The sequence below is a fragment of the Botryllus schlosseri genome, chromosome 15, assembly GCF_051294905.1.
Source record: "Botryllus schlosseri isolate E-star chromosome 15, Bs_hap1, whole genome shotgun sequence".
Taxonomy (NCBI): domain Eukaryota; kingdom Metazoa; phylum Chordata; class Ascidiacea; order Stolidobranchia; family Styelidae; genus Botryllus; species Botryllus schlosseri.
The window spans coordinates 14,533,924-14,544,393 of record NC_137250.1 but is presented as its reverse complement, the minus strand read 5'-3'; the positions used below and the strand labels follow the sequence as shown (position 1 = coordinate 14,544,393).

Sequence of the window (10,470 nt, the reverse complement as noted above, 5' to 3'; positions counted from 1 at the left end):
AGGTTCAGGTAACTGAATCATGCAAGGTATGCGCTAGTAGTCGTCAGGGTCGGCAAGTGAGGCAGGATAAGTAAAACGGAATAATGAAAACTGGAAACAAATCGGGTGAAGCAAGGAAGAGTCAAACCTCATTTGTGATAGCGACCCGAGCTCAGAATTTATAATAACTAATATCAATCAAATTATTGATTGTTGATTCCATACAAAAATAGATAATGTCAGGAAAACAGAACCCCTCAAAATTGCGAAGAAATGGGAAAATTGACTTTGCTACGTATTATGACATCGCAGTGAAGCAATATTCTAACTCTGAAGTGAACCAGAGCGGAATTGGTGGCAACGTCACCACAACCTTTTGTTAAATTACTGTTTTAGTCTATGAGATACTTTTTTTCATGTGACCCTTATTGCCATAGACAACCACTGTTTCCAGCCTAGAAGGTGAACCACTGATTGATCGGCCGCAATGATTGTTAGCCCAACAACCCAACAATTACAGCGCTGTGAAACAATCCTCTATCGACTTGGCAAACTAATAATGTGCTATGAATTGTGAAGATGGGACTGCCGGAGTGTAGTGCGGAGCAAACTCTTTCCGATGTAGGATCCCATCTCCATTGTGTATTTTCTATACCTTGAATTGGGGATATTTAGTCGGTCTACCTTCTAGCATAGCCTACCGTAGCATCTATGTTAATAGCGCTCGTTTCATATTAATAAAGTCGTCAACTTAATGGACTAAACTTTCAAGTTTTATGTATTTGCAAGTCTGATTCTAAAACTGAATCTGCCTCCCTAGTCATGAATCTCGCCGCATGTCACTGGCATCATGTCTAGATTTGATTCTAGACTGTGTCTGGAGTGCATTCCAAGCCTGTCTAACACTAATGTTTAGTGTCTGTAGTGTGTTCAAATATGTCTAACACTGGACCCCATATTAGCCAGGGTTGACCACATTTGTTTTGGAAGCCTATTGCCTGTTAATCAGTGGTACTATAAGCTTGATCCAGCTACCCTAAATGATATGGTGTGAAATTGTGAATTGGAATTACAAATCACACTGCAACAGTACGCTGTTCCCGCCTCCTTCATCCTACATAGACTATACATGAGAGCTGAGTAATGGTCCAACGGAGTATATGCCTATATTGCTTTCTATTTATTAGAGAGTTCTTACAGTATATAGTAGCCTTCAGCATTACAGCAATATAATATTGTGTGGATACCGAGCATGTAAATATGTAAAACTCTTGAAGTAAGGTTTCACAACAGATTTTTGTGATCAATGATTTGTAATGAACTATAATCATTTTGTTGGAAAGTTTCAAAACTAATATCGGTAATGTTACAGTATCATTACTATATTCTTGTTGACAAGTGATGTTGTGTTACCGCATTAATAGTAGATGGATCTTCTGTCTTTATTGCAAACATAATACGACTCCATGCAGCCAGCACAGTTCCTCTTGACCACATCTTCATATTTCAGATAATATAGACGTGCTGTACTTGAAAGCTGTGACCCATACTTGCCGCCATATAACAAATTTGTAATATAGAAATGGGATGCTTCAGATCTTGCGTGAAATGCCTTAGTTTGGTGCCTTGGGCATCATTGATCGCGTTGGTGGCATGTTGGGCCGGGGTTGCACTGTTCTGTGGAGCTGGGCATGGAGCGCTTACCACATTTGACAACCTAATGGCAGATGCAAATATAGAAGGATATGCTCAAAACACGTCATGGGTTATTGATACGTAAGTCAGTTTCACAATGTTTGCAATTGACTTCTTTATAACTTCCAAATTGTATTAGTTTTCAGGCTTTACAGTACTCGATATACGGAATAGCATCGTTTATGTTTGTGGTTACAATTCTACTTCTGACTGATGGAATTCTCGCCACTAGGACAGTAAAAAAAGAACTAGAATACACGTACAGGTCAAAGAAATGCGGAATATGCTGCGGAATCTTTGTAAGTTAATGTGTCTTTTTTCCCGACTGACATTTTGTTAAGTATCCAAAACGGATGTAGATTAAAGTAGCTAGGCTACCTGTCAAATGCGTCGAGTTGGTGTTCTACTCTTTTTCTAGTAAGAGTGTTCAGTAAATTCTCTGACAACTGAAAATGCTATGTGCCGGATATAACTACTTCACCAAGATTTCAAATATAGGCTTCAAAGGTGATGGCATCATGATATCGCATTAATCCGGCTTTTTTTTTGCGCGGCAATCGAAATGATCGTATTGCGACTATAGGTGCAGATGCCTGTCTAGTTTTGATGGTCGGTAACGCCGGTATAAATCAAGCACAGCCTTTTTCTCCACTTGTTTGAATATAATATCACAAGTAGGATTTATAACAATGCTTTAGTGACGATCGTCAACCGTCTTTACCGCAAAGAAATCACAGAAAAACTGATCTGACAATTGTATAGATACGAAGATCGAAAAACGCCGAGTGATAACGACTATTAGATTGATCATTGCTTTACATTAACTTGGCACACTAAAAACAATGAAATGTCACAGTACACAGTCGCTAATAGGGTGGAGTGAAAAAAAGAAAAATTTGAATTTCAAAAAGTGCCTTTGATATTTGGTCCCAAATCTCGAATGAATTACTTCTATCATAATTTCAGGTTCCTGCACCCTCTAGTGGCCATGCAATTTCACCGAACGAGCCGAAAATATCCAATTTTGCCATATCTTGATGAACAATTATGCTAGAAAGCTAGTTTTAGGCTTAAAAGCTGTGGAAGCAACATGTTTCTCTATCACTTCCATAGAACTTTGTCTTGAAAATGTACAGAAAATAAGTTACAAGCAAATCATTGATTTCTAGGTCGCCATTAAAATGTCGGTTGGTTTCACCAAGTTTGCAATGCAAATTTGAATGTTACAATTTGTTACATTGCTGCTTCAACAACTAAATCTTGTTTGGCGGAACTGCGAGTTGATTTATGTATCAACCTAGCATAATTTTGATGAGGAAAAGAGAATGATTGAACTGTCATCATATTGCATCATCACAAACCTTTGTCATGAACTTGGTGGAATGGGTATCTTCCTGTTCAACTCTATAACAAACGATAGGCCTAGATTGTTCGAAAATTGAATCAGTCACAGTAAATCAGCTATATATAATATATTTATACATCATACCTGTATGTTTTGTTGAAAATGACGATTTTCATATCAATTGAGACATTGGTAAACTGTTGCTGCTGTTTAGGGATGGTGTGAACCTCTGAAAGGTTCAGGTTCGTGTGAACGCGAACCTTTTTGAAAGGTTCTGTGTGAACGCGAACGTGAACCTCATGACGTCACGTGACGTCATATTGCGAATTCCAACCCTACATTTCAATGAAGTGATAGCCTGTATTATTGTGCACATTCATATTGACGTCCTATACGTCGCCAAATGTATCAACTGAGGCAATCAAATGATATAATAATCCCATAACATCACTATCTTCCGTCGCTTTGCCAACAATTTCAATAAGGACTTGCAAGGGAATATAAGAATACGCCTTAACGGTCTAGGCCAGACCGGTCAATGTATTCGGCGTCTGAGTATTGCTACGTTGATATTGAGCAGAGTGTAAAACGGGTTTCTATAGTTGCTACCGATATTACGCCATTAACAAGTTATACGGCAGTAGCAAACACTCCAATCGCACGGATTTGGTTTTTATGATACAATACACATATGAAATCACGATTAACCACATACGCGCGCAAGATTTTTTACATCTGACAACGATATCAATTTCATTAATTGGGTGAATAAGCATCATTCGCTGACTACATGTAGTGTATTTCGCTCTTGATGTGTGATTGTGGGTCAAGCTCAAAGCAGAGAGTCACTAAATATTCACAAACTGAAAGTTGGATATTTTGAGCAAACATTTGTAACAAAGCAAGTAAAATTTTCGAGATTTTCAAGGTGCATGCTCGATTAGTGTATTTTTTTTATGCTGCCAGCGCCATGCACAGAGTGGCCCGCAGTTGTAATGCAATAGATTTCATCTAAAGATGTTATAATGAAGTGTAAAATTGTAATAGGCCTATATGAAAGAGGTTCACATTGCAGAACCTACTACCTACCCAGGTTCGTTTGTGAACGTGACCTCCAAATTTCTGAAGTTCACACTCAGAACGCGAACCTCACTTTCACACCATCCCTACTGCTGTTGCTTACAAGCTGCTGTACTTCGCTAACACTGCCACGTATAGTAAGTCGTGGAGAACCCAACTAAATTTAGGATACTTTTAGTTCCCTATAATATCGCTTCTGCAAAAATCGTACCATCATAGAGTTTTGCACAATTACCCTGACAAAAACATGCATATACATTGAACACATAAATCAGCAGAATAGACTAAAAAAGGTCATTCTCTGAGTAGGTGCTCAAAAAAACGGTTTCCATGTCTACTTCCCTTTGAATTGACTTTTTTGCGTCAAGCCATCTTCATGTTCATTTTAAATATATCTCACTGGACGTTCTTACAAGCATTTTCTCCCCACCCCCCCCCCCCCCCCCTCGCCTCCTTGTTTCTCAAAATCGCACACTAGATGCAATATTGACCACGTTGGGACTTGGGAGCCACTTCATTAGATAGTATTTCACTTTGTGTGACAGATTAAGGGTGGAGATCTTAAAGTTGGCTCATCCTGCGAATGCTAATCGTCCGATTAAAAACTGTTAATCATGGCAACCTACTTCGTTGGACTAATCATATCACCAAACGACTCGGAATAATCCTTGCTCGAAATCTTATTCAACTTTATGGGCCTCTATCAAGAGCTTTAAATAGACGATTAGCATTCTCCTGGATAAGCTTACTTTATGATCTCCGCCCGAAGTAAGCAGTTCTTTGATCTAGCAGCCATACAAGTGGCTGACCCTGAACCATCAAAAATTCTGAATGTCATTTTATGAAGCAGGATTTCGTTGAAAAAAAGCTTCATATAATGTGCTGTTTATTTTGCTAATTCGTTTCACTCTGGCTCTCGCCAGATGTAAACAATAGTGGCCTGAATACTTATACGGATGAAACTGGTGACGGTAGCACTATAGTGAGTTTTCAACAGTGAATATCAATATTGATGAATTCAAGTACCAAATGTCTGACTAACAACACAGATACACAGGCGTCTCTCGTAGATAGCATGCTAGCGGAAGTAGTTCTAGGACTTTGTTCACCCTGATACTGATATCCCATCTAGTAGTACAGTAATGAGTTTGATTCACTGCTATCAATCGTCCAGTTCTAGTGTTATCAAGTAATTTACAGTTACAAGACTTCTTCCTTTCTTTTACAGTACACGGTGTTTGCCTTCTTGTTGTCTGCTTCATGGCTCTTGATATCGGTGTTCACCGGGTTCGCAGTGTATTTCTTCATTGTGTCAAACTCACAATGTGAATTGGTACGGGAACCGGAGGGTGTGCAATACGTTTGCATCAACTTCGTTCAAGCTGGTAAAATTTGATACTGATACTATGGATTGATTAGAAAATTCACTTGCATACTGCAATATGGGGATTATGCCCTATTATGTATACCTGTAATTATCCTCCATTGGATTGATGAATGTGTAATTTGATAGGTTTCTGGATGATTTATATTGATCTCCTTTATATATACGTGATATGAACTTGCGCTATCCGGTCAAGAGCTTGGGCGAGGTAGTGTGGATGAAATGATGTTCATCTCTATTCTTTGTGACATGTACAGTGGTCTATACAGCTATAACAAAACAACGTTGCATCGAGTTTTGCTCACTGTTTTTGCCTGAGGCGAATATTAGACATTTTATCTACATGACTTTAATAGCAAACAGTGATGAAATGCGAGTAATACGTTTTCTTCGCTATTCCACATACTATTCTCTAGAAGAAATGCCATGAATAATTGTGATCATATTAATTGCACTACCGTACTCAGGCAGATGTCATGATATGAGGCAATATAATTTATAGGCTACATCTTTGTCCTGTCCTGTGCAAGAAAAATGAAATACAGTCAAATTTTTCCAGACAAAGGAAATTGATTGCTATAGCTATGTGTTTATTCTTGTCACAGAAATTAAATCCTGAACCCTCCAATCAGGTCCTTCGCATTAGCGGGAAACCCCGTCAGCGAAACATTGAATCGCATTAAGGTTCCCGATTTACAGTAGATTTGAAGTGAGCACAATAGATTTTTTATATAGTTGCGCCCGCAGCATTGATTATGTTATTTGCCAATGATGTGTCAATTATATAGTGCATCGCCCGCATTCATTCATCCTCTATCAGTGATATCCTTCATTTTAGGGCTCATGTACCCGCAAAAGGGACAGTCAGAGTATTATGGTAGGCTCTGCGGCAATGAGCTGAAAGAAAACTTCTGTGACCCGGAAAAGGTTAGTTTCAAATACGCTACCGCCTGTCAAAGCTGGGGTTGACAACCCTTGTATTGGAACCATTGGTTCCTTGTATCTGGTAAACAATCTGCTCATTAATGGTGACTTGTTAAGTTACAAGTCCATGACTTTACAGTGGTTTTCTTACTCCTTGTGTGCTAAAGTGGTCGCCACTGACGCGGCTCATACAAATTTGGGGAATAGGGCTGCTCAAAAAAAAACTTTTTTTTCCTGAATCTTGCTGGCTAGGTGGTTAAAGGGGCACTGCGCTCTAAAAATGATGTGGTCTCAAATTGAAGGTAAAAACGAACAAAAATTTTTGGCGGCGGCCATTTCCTTCAGAACGCCACCGTAATGGAGCTGCAATTTATTGATATTTCTACAAGACAAGCTGCCGCGGCTGCTTAACCCGTTACATGGCACGATATCTTCACCGTCGCACTTGCCCGACGCGATTAGGCAGTCACGCAGAGAACGAATTTTAGATAGTTGTCAGCCGATGTTATGAAGGAAATGTGTCTAAGTTTCGTTCTCTGCGTGACTGCCTTATCCCGTCGAGCAAGTGCGACGATGAAGACATCGTGCCATGTAACGGGTTAAGCAGCCGCAGGAGCTGGTCTTGTAGAAATTTCAATAAATTGCAGCTCCATTATTACGGTGGCGTTCTGAAGGACATGGCTGCAGCCAAAAATTTTTGTTCGTTTTTACCTTCAATTTGAGACCACATCATTTTTAGAGCGCAGTGCCCCTTTAAATCGTTACGTTGCCTTAAAAAATGACGCAAGTCAAATTTGAATTCATTCCAACCAATAATCTCAGATTTCTTACAGTTTAAAAATTTTGAATTTACTACAAACTGCAAAAGAAAATTACTTACACATGACTTCGGGTATGTGGTAGTTCCAGTAACGTTGGTAGCTTTCTACTATTTGTTTCGTATGCTACGATACGGCCAATCAAGGTTTCTACAGTCAAAAGTACTGTCGAAACTATTATTATTCTTGATGAATCTACTTTCCGTGCCGAAGACCGTATAATTTCAGTATTCGAAAAAATCATCTTTTACTGCTCGACTCGAATCATCACAATTAATACTCGATTCAGATTCGAGTAGTCGAATCATTGTGCCCAGCCCTAGTAATCAGTAGGCTTGGGTAATAAAAACAAGCTCACAGTTTGTATGTGATTTGATTTATGAACAATTTTTGATCTTCAATGTAGGCTTAGTCAATTGCGCAAAGCTCATCCCTGCTCTTCGGTTTGTTGTTTGTACAACTTCGACTGTCCTCACCCAGTTAATGTTTGTCAAAGCAACCAGTTTCGTTATGACAGCAATTTCCCCTTATGTGTTTCAGTACAGCTTGACATACCAAATGGTATTGATAACATTTGCTGGAGCGTGCATCACGGTTCTTAGCATGGTAAGTTGAGAATTCAAATCGTGATTTAGTTTTCATGGAAAGTCTCCATATTGCCCTTGCTTCCAGAAACAATTTTTAATGGCACTATCTGCAAACTATGCATACGTGAAGATGGCCAGAAAGCTGGTCGATTACCAAGACACCAAATTCCGCGAGCAAATGGAGTTGAATCAAATCATCGAAACCGCGAGATCAAATGAAAGACTAACGTACAGTTACTAGAATGTTTTGCACATATTTACCTCTGCAGACTATTTAAATTTCTGGACAAACTTACGTCATCATTTTTAAACTTTCGTACATGGATTTGAACTTTTCCTGTTACTATTATTTCACTTACAGTATATCAATTACTTGATATATTATTGAACAATTCGCATATGTTGTGACACACATGTGAGATTAATAAGGATTATGTCAGAATGGCCTGTGATATGTACATATGAACCATTATCCTCCTCGTACTGAAATATACTCTGCTATGATCTCTTCTTTACTTGCTAGTTAGAAAGCCATATCATGACATCTTATTAATGCTAGTCTGTAAGTACGAATCCTTGTGGTAGTACACTGATTTATTAATACACTGCGATAAAATATGGATAGAAAGTAGACTTGCATGAAAATTGCATTTCGAGGAATGTGCTGGTACTACGAATATTTTGATTTATATGTTTTCTTTTGATATATGGTACTGCTGGACTTGAGTAATATTAATTACTAGTTTAATCATCTGCTGATTCACTCTCTGATGCAATGAGACATGTACTTTTCTGTTCTGTCAATGCATATCATCATTTAACCATGAATTAGGTATAGGTCTTGCGCACTTGGAGCTATATCATTGCCAGTTTATCATTTCTAATTAGCTTGTCGATTCGAATTTAGTTATTGTGACGGTGCTCTTGAATTTTTTGAATTTTTGCCTGGTGTAGGTGCAATCGCTGAGCGTTATTGGAAAAGCTACTGTCAATATTTCTGTATTGGTCTCTTTTCGACCGCAAAATATTTTATCTCTCTCATGTAATTGTATTTTCTTACGAGTTAGTCGGTCTGAAGTACTGGAATTGCCGGACCATATTTTCTCATCCAGCCTTATATTACCGAATAAATCGATGCGATGATGTTGCATCGGACAGTCTTCATGTAATTTTCGTCGCTTCTTGATCTTAAATTTGCTTGCCAGACCAAGAGTTGCTAAGAAGTACAGGATTTACGGATGAACTGTCAGCGTCGTATCGTGATTGAAGAAGTATTCATATACAATTATACATAGGTGGTCAAAGTAGTCAAGAAGACTATTACAAGCAGCGGCGTAGCAGCCACTTGCCGAATATGGCCGTCGGCGGCCATATTCGGCAAGTGGATTTTTTTAGTCTACGCTACAGGAGTAAATGGGAGTCGAGGCGAAGTGATGTATTTTTTTGTAAACACAAACATTTAATAATAATAATACTATAGTAATTTATAGAGCGCCGATGTCATTACTACACTAGGGCGCTGTACAAAAAAGGCAATAAAATATGAAAGTAAACGATATGTATGAAAGACGAAGTGCATAGTTGTAGGGCGGAATGAACACTACTCTAGTTCGAACGCTCGTGTGAATAAAACGGTCTTGATTTTGCGTTTGAAAACATATAGCAAGTCACATAGTCTGATAGAAATTGGAAGATTGTTCCACAGAATGGCGGCCGAGGAAGAAAAGGTTCTCACGCCGTAGGTCGATGTTCTGACTCTTGGAACTGACAAGAGCATTTGTGACTGAGAACGTAGCGCTCTTCCGGGATTATACATTGTCACTAGCTCACGAAGATACGCTGGTGCACTTCCCTCCATGCATTGAAGACGTACAGAAGAAGCTTGTATTCAGACCTAAATTTCACGGGTAACCAATGAAGGGATCTAAGAATCGGCGTTACGTGATCACGCTTCCTTGACCGAGTTACCAAACGAGCAGCGATGTTTTGGATCTTTTGTAGCTTGTCGATGCAATTTTGGTTTACCCCGTAAAGCAGAGCATTTCCATAGTCAAGCCGTGATATCACCAGCGACAGTATTATGGCTTTGCGTGCATCCTCAGATAGGTAGCAGGGTGGAGTGAAAATGACTTTTTTTTTCAAATCGAAAAAAGGGCTTCCTCAATCCTGACAAATGACCTAAAACTTCAATAAAGAGTGACTTCAGGGTATTACCCTGCAGCAGTAGTGGGGTCCTAGGTTGTCCTAATGACCTTACTGTTGCAAGCTCTTCAATTCACAGCGAGTTCTCTGACACGAATGTATTTGCGTGGCAATACACGTGGGAAACGACAAGAAAAGAGCGTCCGTCCTAGTAGCGGTTAAAATGAGTCTGGCTCACGATATCAAACGATCGAGTTAATACTACCGTAGTACGAAACAATGGTTGTAACATTTGGCCAATGAGGGAAACGAATTGCGGGCAACGTCATGAAGTATTTAGCCAATAGGAATACCGAATAGTCGCGGTACGAAAAAGGCAGAGCTATCTATGTAGGTAGAACTTTAGTTTTACGTAACACAGTTTGTGAAATTTAGCCAATAGGAATACGGATCGCGAAATAGTCGCGGTACGAAAAAGGCAGAGATATCTTTCTAAAACTTGCGCAATACACAAAA

General features: G+C 39.1%; 1 protein-coding gene across 1 annotated transcript; it reads left to right on the top strand.

Annotated features, from left to right (window-relative positions):
- The first annotated feature begins 1,460 nt into the window (after positions 1-1,460).
- LOC145456908 (neuronal membrane glycoprotein M6-b-like) lies at positions 1,461-8,592 on the top strand. The gene is made up of 6 exons (XM_080335049.1): positions 1,461-1,755; positions 1,814-1,973; positions 5,328-5,484; positions 6,322-6,410; positions 7,766-7,831; positions 7,898-8,592. Exons 1-6 carry the CDS (start codon positions 1,562-1,564, stop codon positions 8,051-8,053), a joined length of 822 nt encoding a protein of 273 aa, XP_080191175.1. The 5' UTR covers positions 1,461-1,561; the 3' UTR covers positions 8,054-8,592.
- Positions 8,593-10,470: the final 1,878 nt, after the last annotated feature.